The 21,275-nt window shown below is 42.0% G+C and overlaps 1 protein-coding gene across 1 annotated transcript; it reads right to left on the bottom strand.

Moving 5' to 3' along the window:
• Positions 1-191: 191 nt before the first annotated feature.
• LOC119651685 lies at positions 192-20,038 on the bottom strand. The gene is made up of 6 exons (XM_038055386.1): positions 19,531-20,038; positions 19,356-19,424; positions 9,684-9,806; positions 8,594-9,359; positions 831-996; positions 192-659 (listed from the first exon to the last, which is right to left on the bottom strand). Exons 1-6 carry the CDS (start codon positions 19,714-19,716, stop codon positions 371-373), a joined length of 1,599 nt encoding a protein of 532 aa, XP_037911314.1. The 5' UTR covers positions 19,717-20,038; the 3' UTR covers positions 192-370.
• Positions 20,039-21,275: the final 1,237 nt, after the last annotated feature.

Genomic DNA, 21,275 nt, shown 5'->3' with positions numbered 1-21,275 from the left:
AACATTCATAACGACTAGGGCTCAAACCCAGGGCAATGAGATTGAGAGGCTTGCACTCTACCACCTCGACCGTCCCGCCGCCGTAAATCCGAATGGGTTTAGCCAAACGCCTTGGAGAGCAATATTTATTCTGAAAGAATCATTTGGTTACGCTTTCAACTGCAGAAGAAACGAACAACTTCAGAGGAATTCATCGCCCCTATTAGTGGAGCCTTTATTAATATCGTCATTAGTTGAGCTTGTTAGCGTGTTTAGAGTTCAATGGTTTTCAATTGATTTCATTATTCCAGATCCTTTGTGATGAGTGCCGAAGGTTAAAAGCCCGACAAAAACTAGACTGCATATTTTCAGGATGGTGAAAGTCATCTCATTATTCGTCACGTCGGCGCTTAACATCTATTCTTAATAATAACTCTGCTTCGCTGCTGATGCTGGTAAATGTCGTTCTTACGGCGTCTGCATCATAAAAAACGCCCAGTTTCTTTTCAAGCACATCACTCCACGAAGTTCTTGTCAATGAGTGTACAATTGACCTCGTTATCAGTTCCCGTTCGAGCAGTTTATCCCGCACTTTATTCCTGATTTTAACTTCTATCATGTACTTGCTGCTTTCATCTTCGACTCCTTGTAGAAGGCCCGATGTGAAAATGCTTCCTTCGCTGTGATATTGAATGGCATGACGAAGAATGAAATGAAAAGGAAAAGAAAGGGGAATCAGTTCAATAGTTCAACAGATAAGTTGGCAGAACTTGACAAAGGCATCATGGCGTGGTTAAGAGGAACTGGAAAGTCACCAGCCATCATGCAATATAATATAACCATCATTTTACTTATCGACTTTCAGCTTCATCCAGAACTGCTTGTTGTCGAGCTGGAGAATTAGGGATGCATTTTCAATAGGTGCCTTCGGTGGTAATGCTATTTCTGCACTTGATGTCCCGAACGATACAATTGGTGTGCTGTGGTTTACAGTGACATGATGTTGAAGCGATTGTCCTTGAATTGATGATAAGATGGTGAGAAGAAAAAAATAAACAATGGAATAATGGTTAACAATAAATTTGAATTCCGATTTAAAGAAGACCTTAGTGAGGAAACTAGGCTAGAATAAGCGGTTATGAAAGGAATCGTGCCATTGATATACATATGTGAGATACATTTTAATATGTTTGTCACGGAATTTCATCTATTCCTAAAAATCTACTTTAAAATAATTAAAACAACATCAAACCATCAAGACTTGATGCTGAGAATAGGCGGAATACTGCATTTCAGCTATTATTCAAATGTTAATAACATTTTGAGTTGAGGACTAAAAGTGCAATAAAAGTATTCTCTGCAAGAAGCGCCCAAAAGGGAATAATAATACATCAGCCAGTAATATAGAAATTTGGAAAATTATCCGCTACTTTGCTGAAAAATAGCTATGTAAAAAGTACCCCCAACGAGAAACCAACATACATTTTCTGATAAATAAGAAGCCTACAGTGTAGAGCTTCGGCAACCAGGGCCGATAATTTTTGGCATTGGAAAAGACTCCCTCAACTTCCAACGACCTTTGTGGCTCATCTTCAGGTGAAAACTTAGATTCAGTGGAATGGAATGCTACACCGTGTTCTCCACGGCAACTTAAGAAAAAGATCCAATGGGTTTCCAATAACAATTAGTTTTATTATTACGGATGTACATGCATTTCTGAAGCCACTCACTCCTTTCCTCAGTACAAGTGCTAGCAATTGGAAAGAAGGGAGTAAGTTACGAAAACCCGGGTGGGGGAGTAAGTCACGAAAACACGTATGCGCAATAATAACACTAATTGTAGTAGCGGCGCTGCAGGTTTTTTTTTCTACTGGACTATAAGAAAATTGGCAAACCAAAACGATTAAGTCCAGCTTAAGCCTACACCGGATCCATTTAAGAAAACATTCAATCAGAACCAACAGTGCAGCAGTCTTTCTGCGCAAGTAAAAATACACGAGATATTAAGTATCAATATCAACAGTACGGTAAGAAATCTTGCAATCAAAAACAAAGAAAGCGGGAGTATTTCGAGCTGATTTCGGCGGAAAATTTTACTCATCCTGCGTTTCCACAAGTGTTCAAGATATTTGAAGCAATTTTGTCTGTCATCGCCGCCGAAGTCGAAGAAGCAATCCAACTAATAAAATTGGGGAAAGCAACAGGAGCTGAAAGCATTGCAGCTGAGCTCTAGAAAGCGGATTATTGAGGATGGTAGAAAATTATCTGATTAGCATGAAAACACGACCATTCCAATATTGAAAAGGTAGCCCAGCATAATGTTCAAATTACGGTTCCATCTGGTTCTCGTCCTATACCACGAAGATTTTTGAAAACATCCGATCGTTGTATGGGCATATTGGAGTGACGGGTTGAGTATTTTGATGAACCGCTTCACAGTCAGAATATCGGTGAATTCACCTGGTCCTGCCCAATGCTGGCACCACCACACATGAAAAAAAGAGTCCGTTCAACTCATCGGCTTCAGAATTATAGGTCCCCAAGAGCCCATGGAATTACAGTCGAATTGGTTAAATATAAGGCAAGATTTGTTCCATACACAAAATGGTGGATATCGCGCAGTGCAGCAATTATAGAGGTATCACGTTACTGAATACTATTTATAAGATATTCTCGGTTACCTTGCTAGGTCGAATAGCCTCATACGCCCAGAACATAATTGGCCCATACGAAAGAGGCTTCACTCCAGCACAGATCAGATTTTCTTTCTGCGACAGGCGGTGGAAAAACTGATGGAATATCAGTTGCACCATCTTTTCATTGACTTCACGGCCGGCTATAATAGCACAGCCAAAACTGTTCACGACCATGAGAGAATTCTGATAAGGCTGACTAGGTTAACTTTAGCCGATGTGTGAGGTCAGAAAAGAACAGCAGGATCACTTTCGAGACCATGAAACATCACTAACGGCCTAAGACCAGAGGATGCTCAATTGTGCATCTTTTTCCACCTGGCTTTTGAAAATTTGACCATAAGGTAAATGCGAGAGGCACTATCCCCTTCAAGTTGACCTAACTACTCACCTATGCTGACGATATCGACAAACTGGCCTCATTTAGATCGAGCTTGGGATGCATATTAATTAAGGTAAGAGGAACAGCATGATGGAAAGGCCAGTACCGAAAACGAAAGAAATAAAGACATTAAATAATACTGGTCAAACGGAAAATATAAGAGAATGTAGCCATGACGATGCAGTCCGCACACGGTTGTTGACAGTCAACAAAGTCTATTTCAGCTTACGAAAATTATCCCGCTCGAAACATCTAACTATAGGATCAAAGCTGTTACTGTACAACTATAGGATCAAAGCTCTTACTGTACAAGAAAATAATCTTGCTAGTTCTCATGTGTTCATCGGTGAGTTGAGTTCTAAACAAGAAAACTTTCAAATTGTTAGTCGCGTTAGCCCGCCGAAAATTTATGAGCGATACCGCGACGCCCAGTTGTGGCTAAAATCTGACTGAATAAATTGCGGTTGCCTAGTCACCTAATCCATACAGGTGAAGATGATCTAGCCGGAAAGTCTAAAAAGGTAATATCTATGGTGGAAAAAGGCGACGTGGTAGACCCTGCCTGAATTGGAGCAATGACCTAGACCAGGGCGGCAGACAGCTTATAGCTTATAGATTTAGTGAACCTCTGCACAAAACCAGAATATATTGAATTTCAAAATAGCTTTTAGGGGACTACAAAGAAAAACCAGCGAGATTCTTCATTTAGGGTTCCACCTGCAAAGATATATGAATAAAGCATTAGTTAAGCGACCTAACCATATCTTTTAGCGAAAATAGCAACAAGCCCCAGTGCGTTTGACAAATCCCGTCAACAACTGGCTGACGCTACACTCTTGGTATTTCCTCTGCAAGATGCACCCCTAGCCGTTTTTGTTGACGCCTCTGACACCGCAGTAGCTGCTACGCTTCACCAAAAGGTGAATCTGGTCTGGAAACCATTGAGCTTCTTCTCAAAGCAGTTGAACCCCGCTCAACGGAACGGAAACGGAACACTACCTACGGTCGTGAACTGCTCGCCGCGTACTTGAGCATCAAATACTTCCGCTTCTCCCTGCCTTCAAGGGAGAAGCGTTCACATTGTTCACGGACCATAAGCCTCTCACGTATGCTTTGAAACAAAAGCCCGACAAAGCGTCCCTTCGTCAGCTTCGATACCAGAGCTTCATAAGCCATTTTACGTCTGACATCCAGCATGTGTCCGGCAAGGACAACATAGTTGCTGACGCTTTGTTTCGTGTCCCCGAGGTTAACATCCCCGCCTCACTCGACTTCTCGGCTATTGCCAAGGCGCAGAAGGATGACGCAATAGTTCAGAGCCTCAAAAACAACCCCAAATACAAATTTCGGGACTTGCTCATTTTCGGCTTGAACCTCTCTCTCTGCTGCGAAGACACGGAAAAGGGACATCGGCCATACATTCCGGCAACCTTTCGCAAGGAAGTGTTCCACGCGGTTCACGACTTAGCGCATCCAAGCATCAGGACAACTAATCGGTTAGTTACCGAGAAATATTTCTAGCCCTCCATGAACAGGGATGTCAACTCCTGGGACAGAGAGTACATCGCATGCCAGAAGTGTAAAGTCACCAGGCATGTAAGGAAAGAAGTGGGCTCATTCCCTCGCACTACCAAGCGGTTCCACACAATATATCACGACATAGTAGGGCCTCGCACGATTACAAGTATTGCCTCACAATCATCAACAAGGTTTATGCGGTGACCTGAGGCAATACCATTACGGCGGGGTCCACCTTGTGCCGAAGCCCTCTGTCGAGAGTGGATACCTCGCTTTGGCGTCCCTGCAGTGGTCATCACTGACCAGGGAATGCAATTTGAGTCCACCCTTTTCTCGGAGTTAGGCAAAATTCCTAGGATTTAAACGCCAGCGGACTACTGCATACCACCCGTAATCCAATGGGATGCTAGAACGTTGGCACCGGGCACTGAAAGCCGCCATTATGGCACGTGACGATCCGTCCTGGTCCCAAGTCTTGCGTCTTGTACTACTCGGCCTACGTACAAGCCGCCAAGAGGAGTTTGTTGCCAGCCCCGCGGAGCTGGTATACGGGGAGAACACGAGACTCCCAAGTGATCCGATCTTTGACAAGAGATCGTGTCTCACAGAGTCGGGGTTGTTGCGTCTGCCGAGGGACAATCTCCGACGCATCAGGGCCACACCTCCCACCCAACACTCGTTGGCACCTGCCTGTGCACCCAAGCAACTGGACACGTATAAGCGCGTCCTGGACAGGAGGGATGCCGTCCGGAAGCCGCTGCAGCCTCCTTATCAAGGCCCGTACCGCGTTCTCGAGCAGGGAGAACATTTCTTCCAGCTCGAGATCGATGGAAACAAAAAGGCGGTCTCCCTGTCCAGGGTGAAACCCGTGTGCGCCCCAAAACAACGGCGTGTACACTTCGCGGTCTGATGGGGAACGCAGTTCCGGATTCGGTCGGTGAAATCCCTCGGTTTCATCTGGGGGCGGAGTGTGGCGCAGCGCTCTCCGCACATTTTAGAACTCGCCACAGGAGTGGAGGGCAGGCGGTGAAAAAGTGCCGTGAGTTGGCGGCAGAGTGACGGAAGAAAAAACAATTGGCTTCTTCTACCTCCAGCTTTCACCGCGGTGAGACGTGTGTTTTTCTTCGTTATAATAAAAGGTTGTAATATAAACTTTCTTTGAAAAGCGAGTGTGTTCCAATTTGAATTACGAGTTGTTGAAATTTACGTTTAAGTTATAAAACATATTTATAAGAGTTTGAAAAGAAGCAAGTCAAATAAACACGAGTTATATGCTAAATTTTGAGGCACTTATTCTGTGTGACAACTATTCAAGAGGACGATTACAGGGGGGCTTTTCGAGGCCTTTTTGGCTTAGCACTTTACTCGGTTTGGTTGTGTGATTCTGGACATCTTACAGTTTCCTTTCAAAGTACAAGCAGAGTGATAGTTTCTAGGAACATCTTGAATCGTAACTAAGACATGAAAATACAGCTTAATACGAAATTGAATCCTAGTCCTAGTTTTGGCGGTAAATTGCGCCGTTTCTACATTATCCTGAATCAGTGTTTTACCCAATTATGAAAGTGCGTTTCGCATTAACGTAATTTTTTGCAATCGACAGTTCAACAAATTTTTAAAATTTAAAGTCTACTGTAGTATCGTTAGCCCTGCCCTCTACCTTCTCGAGTGCTGACCTGCCGCCAAAGGCAATGAATACTGCCTCGTGATAATATAGATACAAATTTTGCATATAGAAAGGCTTATCAGAATGTCAATACGACTTTCTGCAAGTTCGCTCCACGTTCTGTGTTAGTTCGAGATTTCTGGCTAGGAATACGCGAAGGAAAATGATCACACCATCAGATCATGATAATGAGTGGTGAAGCTACACTTTAGGGCGGAAAATACGGAGGCGGTCTTTATCTCCAGTCGTAGGACAAGCGGTGCTATCAGCTTCCTGTTTGGCAAATACAGTGCTCTCTCGAAATCGATGGTGGATTTGTAAACGGTTCAAAAAGTACATCAAGGAAATGGGAACAAAGACTAATTTATCTCTAGTTAAAATAATTTTACATAACTTTCGCCGTTATCCTTCAGGTTCCTTATGATTGTAAAATTATCCTAGTTAGATAAGATCTAGCCTTTGCCACTAGTTTTGAATGTGTACACAAGGAAATTTCCGGTCTAATTACCTAATGGATTTTCTGATGGACCCACATAGACATATCATATAATACACATTAATGTTTTTCTGTTATTACATTTAACAGATTTTCTTTCAAACTAAACAAGTCGGAATACCAGAAGCTCGCGCTTCGGGTATAAAGGTTTTGTGTTCATCTTATGTGAGAAACTTCAACGCACATTTTGCCGTCCGTATATAGCTACAAATTCAACATAATCCTTCATATTTTTCCAAACTACGAGACATACGTACATATTACAGCCATAGATATCACACTCACCCTAAACAAACAAACTGCCTATTACCGAATACTGTACACATATGATATATGCACGTATATAAATTGATCGTACCCATATTTCCGATTTACTTCTTATATCTATTTGAATTAGGCACTACCCGCAAAGTTCATTAGCACGCATATATTATATACCTACATACACACATGTCTGTCTGGCTGACAAATAACTAAAAAACTAAAACAAAATAATTCTCTGGGACCCAATTCATAAGAACTCATTTCGTTGTTGTATTGACGAGTTGATATGTGATGATGACGTCATGCAGGTTGTAGAGTGCACGAAATTCACAAAAAATTGTAAAGTTTCACCCCCTATAACTTTGTTAGTAATGGTTGGATTTTCTTCAAACTTGACCAAACTGTGCATTATGTTCTTCATTACACGCATGCCAAATTTTGTACTTCTAGGATGAACATAAGGGGGGTGGCCGGGTAAATTTCCAAAATGAGGAAATATACTATTATTAACTTTATTTGTACAGATATCGGAACCGGATATATTTTGAGGCCTAGATTTCGTAGAGGTGCACCACTGTGATTTTTTTCAGATTTTTCGGTTGGATAGGTTCGGAGAACGAGATCTGTTACACTTTTTGTGGGTCATATTTTGAACCCTCACTCCCCTATGTTTCATCTAATATCAAATATTGAACCAGATTCGAAAAGTACTAATTGAGACCTTTCATTTGATACCCTACATGGCTACATTCTGTGAAAAAAAAATTTGCACCCTCCATTCACATGTACGGGGAGCCCCCCCCTTAAACTTAACACAAGATGGCGCCACTTACTGCATGTAAAGGGATCACCAGATTACATACTCTCACCAATTTTCGTGACAATCGGTTTAGCCGTTTCCGAATAAATCGGGTGTGACAGACAGACAGACAGACAGACAGACAGACAGACAGACAGACAGACAGACAGACAGACGGACAGACGGACAGACGGACAGACAGACACCGTCTCGATTCTAATAAGGTTTTGTTTCACACAAAACCTTAATAAAAAATAAATATATAAATAGTCGTTGAAGTGAATTCAATCATAATAAATATTTATTGGTGACGCTTCAGCGAAGTTTCATAAACGGCTCAAAATTAATTACGTAAATCGCTCTGAAGGTTTATTCCAGTATATCATTTACCCTTTGTGGGTGAAAAGAGGATCGGAAGGGCTTAAACCAACCAGTTCATCCATATTATGCGATTACGAAAAAAAAACATTCATTGGTTGCATTTATGAACTCCAAGAATTGCAAATTCTCTACTTCAGAATTATTCCAGTTCAGAAGAAAGTAGATAATAAATTATCTCACGGGAGCATTTTCCTCAAATTCGATACGCCCAACTTCAGACTTTCAAATTAACTTTTATCGCTTAATTTCATCTAATAAAGTTTCAACACCTTTTCAAGTTTCCTCAGCTGCCAACCATAACAATCTTCTCGCTAATGCTTAAAATCCTGCACCAATGTTATCTCTCAACGGTCTATAAAAGCGCATTCATTAGAATCATTCAAAGTACGGAGAGCTATTGTTCTGTTGTACTTACCGTTGAATTTCTTACCGCAGTCTTCGCCAGCCGGACAATAGAAGATTTTCTCCTCGATTCTCCTTGGCACAGGGATGACTAAGGACGACGGTTCACCATCACCATTACCGATCCCATTATTGTATTCCGCTGATACATTTAACGACGATGTCGGTCGCTTGGTGAATATTTGTCCTTTTAGCATTTCTGAAGTGTTTCCTTCGAATCCAAGACGATTATTTGAAGGACATCGAGGAATTGCAATAAGTCCCGCAGCGACTTGCTGCCTTATGTCACTGCTGGAAAGTGACTTTGCTTCGACAATATCGTTAACTTCGAGGCCATTGGATGGGTCCTTTTTGAAGCTCAAATTATCCAAAGACGATGCTTTACCCATGATTTTCGCCAGAAACTTATTTGCAGGACTTTGTATACGTGTGTGTTTGTTAACATCCGAAAGGGATCGGGATATGCTTGGTTTCCGCTTGGCTCCAAATAATCTTTCCCTTAATTTCCCCTGAGTGTTTCTTAGACTGAATGCATCCATTACGCAATTGTAAACTTGTTCAGCAATTAATGAACGTCCATGGCTGTAACGCTCCCGACACATTGGACATCGTTCAGATCGCATACGGCACTTGGCACAAAGTAAATGACCATTATGGCATTGAATTGCAGGCGGAGGAATAGTGTCCATGCAGACAGGACACTCAATGCCTATGAGAATCGCTTGCATGCAAGCAGAGAGCCTCTCCAAATTTAAGGGCATCGGACCGCAGCAAATACTCTACAATTTTCAAATGTATAAAATATATCTTCCTTCATATACACGTGTATAATATATGGTACATCAACTTATAAAATATACGAGAAAATATTGAATATTATTGTACAAAATTTATGCAAACAGCCTACGAGCCATTGCCGAAAATCTCCACGTTATACACGTGCTGGAGTTCCTTAATTTTATGCGATAAATTTATATGTATGTCATCTACTGCCAAATGCTATATAAATCAGTCATGCTTTCTACCCACATCTACTCTCATGTATATGAAAAATTATTATTCATTTCTGGAGATTAGCGGTATAATGAAAGATGAAGACTTACTTCTGGATTACAGCCAGTATCAACTCCTGTGCTCCAGACCAGGAGGGTCACGTACTCTGGTTTACATTTTACAAGGTTTGCCACTTCTGTGATTCGTAAACCCACGACGTCTTCTCCATTCACCTGCAATGTTGGAATTTTACCAAAATCATTATTTCGCGTTTTTAACAATAAAAGAAATGTTTGGACTATCTAATATGATGATCTGCAAGACTTTACCTTTACCTGGAATACAAGACAACTACTTTAGACTCCAAGCAAAAGCCATGGATAATAATAAGTAAAAATCGAAATCAGATCAACTAATGTATGTAATAACAATGTTAACTCTTTTTGAATCGTAAATTGAAAAGAATGTTATTACTTCAAAGATATTACAAATCAAGGTGCGTACGCCAGTTTGTCATTAAATAAAATGGCTAGAGCCTCTTTTACAATGACAGGTTTTCAGTTGTTGCTTTTATTTTCGCATTCTTTTAAGGTTTTGGGTGAAACAAAATCTTATTAGAATCGTCTGTTTTTTCATAGAGGTGGAAAGGGTCGAAAGTCACAGTGTGGGACTTTAACCCACTAAAACCACCTCTTCTCACCCGCTATGCCCACGGAACTATTTACAGACATTACATCGTGGGGCGAGGAGATGCCCTGCTGACTTACTCCTACGGTGAGGATTGCTCCCTCCCTGCCGCTTTTTTTGTAGGTGCTCTAACCTTGGAAACTTCTCCTGAATACAGCTTATGGTGCCACTAACTGCATTCAACACTTCTTGGTATTCGAGCATTTGCAGAATGATTATCTGCCCTTGTAAGGATCTTGTCAAGAGAAGTTGAAGCTGTTCCATCTCATCTGCAAATCTCGGACTTACGAGGAGTATGTACTCCGGGTCCTCCTATTCGTTTATACACCCAAGACAGGGAAAATCGTCACGTCCAGAACCATGTAAATACCTACCGTACCCACCACGCCTAGTCAGAAACTGGTTCAAGTGATATTGGATATCTCCATGGCTACGCCTAATCCGAAGCTGGATATTTGGAATCAGCCTGTAAGTGCACTTCCCCTTGTGAGAATGATATTAACGTTCCTGTCACACCCTGATTGTGCGCGCTCTCTTCTCGCCGTCGATCTTCGGCATTATGGGCAGTGTATGCTTTCGTCTGTCGTTCTTCGGAATTCGCCAGCGACTCTTAACGCACTCAGACAACATACTGAAAATAATTTCCCCCTATTCGCTTGAACATTAAGGGCCTTTGTTCAAACTGGTGCTGCATACAGTTAAACGAATGAGCTGAATCTGGCTAGAGACAGCCTCCTCGGTGGTTTAGGTCCTCCAATATTAGGAATTATGCTGTTCACGAAGCAACAACTTTTATTGCTCTCCCGCCCGCGTGGGTCAAGTGTACCTTGAAAGTCAATCGATGATCCAACATAACACCGAGGTATTTGATGAAAGGCTTCACGCTGTGACACCTGAAACCGTAGAATTTACTGCAGTTTACGGCTACTGACCAGTACAGCCTCAGTTTTGCGTTCGGTCAATTTAATCCATGTGATACCAACCAATCCAGGATCAGCCATGCCCAGATAACATCCTCCTGGTGTTTGTCTCTTTCAACAACTGCAATGTCATCTGCATAGTCGATGAGGGTAACTTTTCGTGGAAGTTTAATGCGTAGCATACATGACATTCCAGAGCAATGGGCCCATCACTGATCCTTTAGATACTCCGCCGGTTATCAAATATTCAACTGGGCCAACGTCGGTATCATAAAGGAGCTTTCTATCCACGAAATAATTCCTTATGATTAGCTAAATATACGTGGGCACATTCAGCTGGCTCAAGGGTCTTACTATATACTCCCATTGTTCTGAGTTGAAAGCATTCCTTGCGTCGAGGGTAACAGAGTACTTTTAGTACCGCCCTGCCACCTTATACCTGCAATTGCTTGCTCTGCCAGATTGGCTACTGCGTTGACAGCATCCACCGTTAAACGCTGGCGCGAAACCTGTGTTGTTGTGTAAATATGGCTCCTGCTTCCTCAAAATTGGAAGCAGCCTGTTGGGTATAAGGGGCTCCAGCAACTTTCCCATACTGTCTAGCAACCAAATGGGACGATTCAACGATGGCTCTCCAGGCCGTTTACCACTCTTTGGTAGCAGCACCAGCATTTGCTTTTCCACTGAGTCGAGGAGGCGCCGTCTTCCAAGCAGGTATTAAAAGTGGAAATGAACAACTCCGGTCTTGCTCTTATCGCCGCCTTCAAAGCCGTTTCGCAGGCAATTATAAGCTCATCCTCTGTTATACTTGCAATATCCTTTGAGGGATGCTCTTTTTCGACCGAAATAGTGCATTTACTTTGCTGTGGGAATAGAGTCGTCATTATTCTTCGCAATAAAACTGAGCTGCTTCTTTCATTACCACTCCGATTTTTCTCTCTGCCGCAAGCGATGGAAAAACTATGATAGCATAGCCAGGGTAAAACTGTACACGGCCATGAGAGAATTCGGTATCTCGACGAAATTAATAAGACTGACTAGCTGACCCTGACCAATATGCGAGGTCAGATAAAAGCAGTAGAATCACTCTCAAGACCTTTCGACATCAACAACGGTCTACGGCAAGGGGATGCCCTATCATGCGTCCTCTTTAACCTGGCCCTCGAGAAAGTGATCCGTGATGCTGAGGTAAATGCAAGAGGTACGATCCTCTTCAAGTCCACCCAACTACTGGCCTATGCTGACGATATCGACATAATGGGAAGAACCACCCGAGACGTACAAACTGCGTTCATCCAGATCTAGCAGGCGGCACTCACTGCGAGATCTCGAGCTGCACATCAATGAAGTCAAGACAAAATATATGGTGGCAACGTCAGCACCGAAGACGAATCAACCAACAACATCAAACTACACTGGTCAAACACGAAGAAGAATAAGGATAGGAGAATACAACTTTGAGACCGTGTCAACGGTCAACGGACAATTTCTCCTATCTAGGGTCGAAAATCACAATCGATAACAACTACGATGATGAAATCCGCGCACGGTTGTTGTCAGCCAACAGAGCCTACTTCAGCTTACAAAGACTGTTCCGCTCGAAACGTCTCACCATAGGGTCAAAGCTCTTACTGTACAAGACTATGATCTTGCCAGTCCTCATGTATTCCTCGGAAACTTGGGTTCTTAGCAAGAAGAATTGCGAACTCTTGGCCGCATTCGAGAGAAGAATCCTCCGAAGAATTTTTGGCCCCCACCTGAGGATGGACATTTCCGTAGCTTACACAATGACGAAATCTATGAGCGATACCATGACCGTCCGGTTGTGGATAAAATCCGGCTCAATAGGTTACGGTGGGCGGGTCACTTAATCTGTATGGATGAGGATGATCCCACCCGGAAAGTCTATAAGGGCAATATCAATGATAGAAAAAGAAGACGAGGCAGACCCTGCCTAAGATGGAGCGATGGCGTAGGTCAGGACGCCAGACAGCTTTTAGGGATATCGAATTGGTGGACCTCGGCGCAAAACCGGGATGTCTGGAGTTCCTTATTAAGGAAGGCCTAGACCGGATACCGGTTGTTGTGTCGCTGATGATGATGATTACCGCTCTTTAGGCTCCTCCCAACGGGTTGATATCACTGAGTTCGCTGAGTTCTTTAAAGGAATTCCGTTTACTTTGGCGGATCGCCTTCCGCAACTCTCTTCGACTAGTTTTGTCTAATTTTGTACCTTGCCTTTCTCGGTGCAGTTGCTCATCATTTGCGAGTTGGCAATTTCTTCTCGCTTGCAGGCATATGACACGCAGTCGTCTGATTCCCCCATTCCATCACGGTGTTCTGTGAATGTTATTTCTTCGCCTTGACATAGAAGCATCACATTCTGCGACCATGTTTCTGACAATTTGCTCAGATTTTTCACTGCCTGTACCTCTCGGTGTGGAAGCATCCTTGAATATCTGAATGAACTTTTCCGCGAATGCGACTGACTCGTCCGGGATGACTTCATGTCTTTCAGAAGCTCTATTCTCCTGTTCTTCACTACACTAAACAGTATAGTTTGACGGTCGCTACGCGTGCAGTATTCACTAACTCGCCAGGTAATGTTCCTCATCAACGCACTGCATACGATGGTAATAACTACCACTGGACCCCTTTCCAGCAGGTATGGATACTTCCGATATTAGCAAGAAGAATGTCCAACGAAGAAAAAACTTCCAGCAATATGAGCCCCCTGTTGTTAGAAGCCTTGCTTCCCCACTCGGTAGACCATGCGAAGAAGTCTCCCGCGATGACAATAGGGGATCATACACTTGCTTCTAACGCCAGATTATGTAACAATCGCTCATATTCCACGGTTGCTGATGAATACCGTTAATTTTAGCTCTTACGAACCCATTCCCAGGGGTTGCGATAACTTCTATGAATGAGTATCATCCTGTCCTCCAAATTGCACAGTTTCCACATACCGCGTTGTCTTTCCACTGTATGGTTTGCTAATAATCACTTTGTGCACATCGAGCTTTTAGAATGACTGGCTCAGGGGACCGTGTGCGGCCTCACAATGGTTGAGATTTATCTGAATAAATCTCATTTACTTCTTGCTCTTAGCTACCTTCCAGACAATGGGCATTTTCCATTTCCTGCTACGTGGCCTCAAAAACTGCATCTTTACACAACATGCATTCAGGGTTTCTCTCACAATTTCGTGCCAGGTATCCTTTTTCTTTACACCACCTGTAACGGTTAAACTTGTCGTGCTTGTTTGTGCAAGATTTGGCTATGTTACCGTACTCCAGATATTTAAAACACATAGTAGGAGACATTTTCTCCAAAATCGTACAGGCAACCTATCAGACGTTGACTTTACCAGCTTCCAGCAACATATTATATTTGCCCAAACAGTTGGTAAGCTGATGATTGCCGTTTGCATGCCACCGTATGCTTTCGCCAATTCTTTATTGCGTCGACATTATCGTCTGGAATTTGGAATTTCCGCACCAGTTCACTCCATATGTCCTCCTGTGTCGTGACCTCGTCATCTTGTGGGTTAACTGCCTCACCGTAACTTTCTCACGTAAGGATCTACCAACCCAGTTCTAATAGTTGAACGCCACTCCACCCTGTTTTCTAGGATTTGGGCCAATATCTGATAGGCCAGAAAAACTGTTAGATGCCTCTGTAATTATCATATGCTAGCTCCTTATATATTTGCCGGGTTTCCCGCTCCTTCCATATTTGCTGGATAAGTATGCAGATAGCATTTTTGACCTAATAATTGTTACCTTTCAAAAGCTTCGCTCTGGGGAGCGCAATTAATGTAAATGTTCCACGAAGAGTAAAGGAAACAGATTCCAGTTGCCTCGCATCTTGAAAGTCAGTCCGATAGTGGTTCTCCCGCCCTGCAACCAGAGATCTCTTTAGGGTCCACGAAGACTTGTTTGCCTAGCATAGTTATTATTCCGACAATTTGAAAGGAAGCTCGTATTGTACCTTTCCACCAAAAAGTTAACAGCACCCAAGCCGAAAACTACCGAACTTTATCCATTCTTTCCTCATCCTCCATCATTTCTGAAAAATACGTAAAAAAACTGCCTTTCGTGTCGATTCGGTCACCTTATTGTGGAAGAGCAGCATGGGTTTCAACCTGGTCAACCCACTGTGACTAATTTGTTGAAATTCATCAAATTCATCAATTCATTTGCGAAGTCATTAAATACAAGAAACGACGTCAATACGGAAAACAGAAGCTACGAAGCCACGGAAGGAGCCTCGGACAGGATGGATTTTACAACGACGAACCCGGCAACGAAAACGGAAGAACGATTTGCGCATTTTCTCATGGAACGTGCATACGTGCGTATGTGTACAGATCGAATGTGCTCAGCAGCTAGCTGATACCATATCCCAATATAAGACTAATGTGAAAACTTTGCAAGAGATGCGCTGGACAGGGAGCGATTTCCTGGAGAGGAGCACCTTCGTCGATGCGTCGGCTCCCATACCTTACACAGAAATATCAATGGTAACGGACTGCGGATTATTCAGTTAGCAGTATCGCAAGAAATGGTTGTTGGAACTACCGGGTTTGTCTGGAAAGTAGTAAACAAACAAATGCGGGCGTCTAAAGACGGGACTACTTTCAACCAAATTGATCACATGTTGGTAGAACGCCGCCACGTGTCAGCCTTGATAAATGTCAGAACATATAGGGGGCCAACATAGATTCCGATCACTTATTGGCATAGTCCTCAGGGATGAAATTACAGCACCGCCTACAATTCAATCTGACAATCCGGTAGGAGTGAATATTGAAGCCATCCCCAACACAGCGCCCCGCAACATCTATATGGGCGAAACGGATGTTGCAATAACCACAGCTAGCAGATGTCCTTGAAATGAAGCATCAACAAATGATCTTCACAACCACCTGAAGAGCGTTATCATTGATACGGCCATAAATATACTTGGTCCCAGTCGCAAGAAAAGTCGCATTCTCAAAGAACGCGAGCACGCGCAGAGACTTATTGCGAACTCCGACGTGCGGAGAAGCGAGAGAGAGACCAACAGGTCTGTGAACTCGAAAATTACATGGAGCAAGCGCACCAGCCTTAGAAATTTTACCAACAAGTCAGCAGGATGAAGCCTTATACACCTCGATGCATCCTGCCCAGACAAAGAGGGAAATCTGATTTCCGACAGAATGGGCATATTGCAGCGTTAGGTTAAGTGATGAACTGCTCAACAACCAGAATATCGGCGAGTTGGAGGTCCCACCAACTAAAGACGATGGACAAATGCTGCCACCAATTAGCATTGAAGAAACAGTTCGTGAAATTCATCGGCTAAAAAACCATTAGTCGCCAGGAGCAGATATGTAGATAGGCAAATTGGCTAAATATGTAGGTGACCAACTGCACTAAGCGGCTCATTAAGGTGTGGGATAGTGAACGACTGGCAACGAAGCATTATCTGTTCCATACATAAAAAGGGGGATATAACACACTGCAGAAATTACTTCAAGGCCTCCAATGACAGCGAAGCCAGGATAAAACTGTACACGACCATGGGAGAATTAGGATCAGTCCCGAAACCATTCAACGTCAATAACAGTCCAAGGCCCAGGTTAAAGAGAATGCCATATTATGCGTCCTCTTTAACCTGGGCTTGGAAAAAGTGATTCGCGATGCAGGTATCAATGCAAGAGGCACCATCCTCTTCATGCAAACTCAACTACTGACCTACGTTGACGATATTGACATTATGGGAAGAACAACCCGAGATATTCACTCTCTCTTCATCCAGATCGAGTAGGCGGCGCGAGATCTCGGGAACATTAATGAAGGCAAAACGAAGTACATGATGGCAACGTCAGCGCCAAAAACCAAAGAACGAACAATAGCGAATCGTACTGGTCAAACGAAAAAAATGAAAATAGGAGACTAGAACTTTAAGACCGTTGAAAATTCCCCTCCCATCTAAGGTCGAAAATCACAACCGATAACAGCTATGACGATTGAATTCCACACACGGTTGTTGGCTGCCAACAGAGCCTATTTCAGCTTTCAAAAATTGTTTCGCTCGAAACGAATGACCATAAGATCAAAGCTCTTACTGTACAAGACAATGTTCTTGCCAGTGCATATGTATTTCGCCTGCCAAAGATGGAGCGATGGTGTATGCCAGGACGCCAGACTGCTTTTAGAAATATCGAATTGGTGGACCTCGTCGCAAAACCGGAGTGTCTGGAGTTCCTTACTAAGGCAGGCCTAGACCGGATACCGGCTGTTACGACGTTAATGATGATGATTATGTCTATATATCTTATATCTTGGAAAAGAAGAGTGATGCCATTAGGAATATCAAACTGGTTCACCTCGACCTAAAACTGGGATGCTTTAAGTTCTTTATTAATATGAACGATGAATTTATAGCATCATCATTTCTTTGAAGAATTATTCATTGAAAAATTTAATTTTGGTGTGAATACTACCCTTATTGTATAACCCATATCTGAGCTGGAGTTTCTGTGGTATTATTTTTCATATAAATCACTTTGGTCGCAGCGAGGATTAACATTGAATTGTACCCATAAATATGCATACAACTTTCTCTCGAATGGAGTTTCAGAGACGATTACAACTTATAATGTAGTCCATTACTTCTTCATTATTCCTACAATAAACAAAAACGAAAAGCAAGAGGCTAATTGGACCTTTGATGTAGCCTGTCACAGAATAATCCCCTATAAGCTAATGTCCTTATACGACCAGATATTCAAAGGGCGTTAAAACATAACGCTAATGGAAACGCAAATGATAAGGCTTCCCAGATTAGCTAAAAGTTACGACGAGCATGCGACAGGTCCAGAGGATTGGTGCCCAAAAATGAGTACCAAAATTCTGGTGGAACCGTGAAATCGAGAAATGCCTACCCGCTTCAATGCCAGCAGATGCAGTCAGCCCCATCGAAACTGATCTGGATATGAGCATCCACTTAAAAAAGACAAAGAGGCACGGGTAAAATTGCATGTGACTAAGTAAGAACACTTCAAGCGGCTGTGTAAGGAAGCTTCGGACCCTTGGACTCTTGGGATGGCGCGTACAAAATAGTAATGTCCAAAGTCAAAGACAAATGCTTTTCACCGATTACCACATATCATAAGGAAGGACCATTTCCCACAGAGTGAAAAAAGTAGTGCCTAATTGTCATTCCTATCCAAGACAAAACTTTGTATAAACCTCCTTTCACCCGATATGCCTTGTCAACATCATTGGAAAATGTAATCTACAACAGATTGTTTCCGATTTTTTAAAAGGAAAGTGGTCTTTCTGAGAACCACTTCGGATTCGGTTAATCTGGTGGCTAACTTAGCTAAAGCCATGATAGCCATGATAGCCTCCTGTGCTTCGATTCAGATGAAAGACCTATATCATTTCAAACAACGTGCGAAATTCCTCAAGAGTCCGTCCTGGCACCACTCATGTGGATAATTGTGTATAACGGGGTACCGACTATCGGCCTCGCGGACGACATAGGGTTGACAATTATTTTACGCCATATATATGAGGTCAAGATCTACGTCAACGAAACTATTTACGATATTAAGTCTTGGCTGGAGAACGCAGGTCTATCGCTCGCAGATCATAATGCGGAAACAGTACTTGTTGGTAGGCAGAGAACGTCTATGAAGATCAAAGTTGGGACCCAAATAAAACATTCCCAGCCTGGGCATAATGCTCGATCAGAGACTAAATTTGCAATTACATGTGGAGAGTGCTTGCCCTCGAGAATGCTACCAAATATAGGTGGTCCAATGCCGAACCATCACCTCCTTGTTTCAAGAGTAGTCCACTCGATCCTATTATATGCAGCCCCAGTGTGGGCAGGTACATTAGAAGAAAAAGAAAATCGAAGGCGAGAACAAGCCGGGAAATCGAATACTCGGCGCTTCAGGTGTGAAACGTTTTGTTGATCTTTCATGTAATAATATTCGGGTATACGATGGTTTCAATTATACATAACTCGTAGTGTATATATGATGATTGAGTGTGATCATTTCAGTCAAATTTTAAGATTATGTTCAAAGCAGATTGATATATGCACGTTCAACATACATACATCGGCATACGTAAGTGGAGTAAAATTACTCATTATTAAGAAACCACATCTTACCTCTAGAACACAATCACCAGCCTTGAGACCACTCTCTTTTGCCGGAGTATTATCGTCAACTGCACTGACCTTTTCACGATATTATCCACACCGCATCCACATACAAGAAACGCAAAGAAAAACACTTTTAAACTTTATGATAAATAGTTCAAAATAAAGAAGAACTTCAATTCACCCAAGGGTAAGGATCCCACTTGCTTCTCGATAGATGAAACCCGCAGGACCCATTTTCAGCTTTTGGTATATGTAACAATCTCACTGAGGGATTATAATGGTCGATATTTCGAGCACTACTACTGGATTCTGAACTTTTGGCCGTATCCTCCATATTCGCACGATCACTGTCGGTTTTGTTAACCATGTCTAGTTCGAATTATCTCACATATCGCACTGAAATTTCGGCAAGGAAAATACCAATCACCAATCAAAAAAACTATCGAGTGCATTAGCATCAATATCACGAATCTGACTAATGGACCAGCGGAAAGATCAACTAAAATAGTGACAACCATAATTGCCGTCGTTGGAAGGCGAAAAACTAAAAACCGAAACTCTTACATATGAGCACGGAGCAAATGTAAAATGATTATTAAAAACCAGCAAAACATAAAGGTGACCCCCATAGAAGCTTTCGACTTGACCTTAGCCTACATTTCAATCGCCATAACACCTTTCCTATAGCCCACGGCAATGTGCCCCACGACAAAAGGTGTACACGCTTACCGCTGTATCTCATCTTAGATCGTGCCCATGCATCCAGATACAGTACATGTAACAGAAGAATCAATCCGCACAGTGTACAGCTAAGATAAACTTCTAAGTAATTTATATTATTTGTAGAAACGTTGTGGGTTTTGAACACCGTTTTGTAATATATGTGCATGTGTATATTAAGCATTTACTGAAAACCAATTATCTAAAAGATATCAGCATATTTCATTCCACCAAAAATTTCCCTCAATTTTTTTAATCAAGTAATATGTCCCGTGACTAGTTGAACAAATTAAAAAAATTCTAATGTAACATACTTAACCAACTAATTTTCCATAGAAATTTCAAGCATGTGAACAGTTGTTACTTGAATACATAAAAAGTAAAATAAATTAAAAATAAAAACTGTGAGATAAGTTATTATACTCCATGTTCCCAGTTTCTGCACTGCTACTTTAACATGAACGTTTTTTTGGTTTGGATATCTCTTTTGTTTCACGCGAAGGTGTATTATTGACTTTTTCAGGTAGTTGCCAACTTGTTTGAGTAATATTATCCGATTTTTGGTATAATGTAACCTTTGGTCGATTGAGCAGTAACATAACTTACTTACATACCATATGTCTATATACGCAGTTGCGAATATCATTGCTCTAAAATTTCAGTCTTGGGCTACAAATGTTTAAAGATACATCACGAGAGACCATGACCACCCGATAAATGCCATTTCTGAATGAGGTTTTGCCAAAAATGGACACATCCGAGTTTAACTAGCTTATTGCAAAGCTATACATTTGGAAATTGATTTCGAATTTAGCAAAAGATACATTCTTTTATTTCGAATTGATGAAACATTCATTTCTTTATTTTAATCGAAGAACCTATTTCTTATTGTTTTCAATTTCAAAACTATCCAATTTAGAAGTGTAAAAAATGTTTAATGGAACCTTAGATTGGAAACACTCGTTCCTTAATTTCGTGAAAATAAATAGAAAATTTGCCCGCCTTGCTCACTACAACTTCTATGATAGCCTTTCCTGATAGTCTCCTTTGACGGGTTCAATTTTTATAAATTTTTTTTTATTGGTTTTGGTTGAAATTACATTTGAAAATATGTAGTAAAAATATGAAAGTCATGTTCGATTTTAAAAATGAATAACCAGTGTATATAGCGCGGCAGGTCAACGTCGCATTTTGAGCCTCTTACTT

The sequence above is a fragment of the Hermetia illucens genome, chromosome 3, assembly GCF_905115235.1.
Source record: "Hermetia illucens chromosome 3, iHerIll2.2.curated.20191125, whole genome shotgun sequence".
Classification (NCBI taxonomy): Eukaryota; Metazoa; Arthropoda; class Insecta; order Diptera; family Stratiomyidae; genus Hermetia; species Hermetia illucens.
Note: the sequence above shows the minus strand (reverse complement) of the source record. Positions and strands in the feature narration are given on the sequence as shown.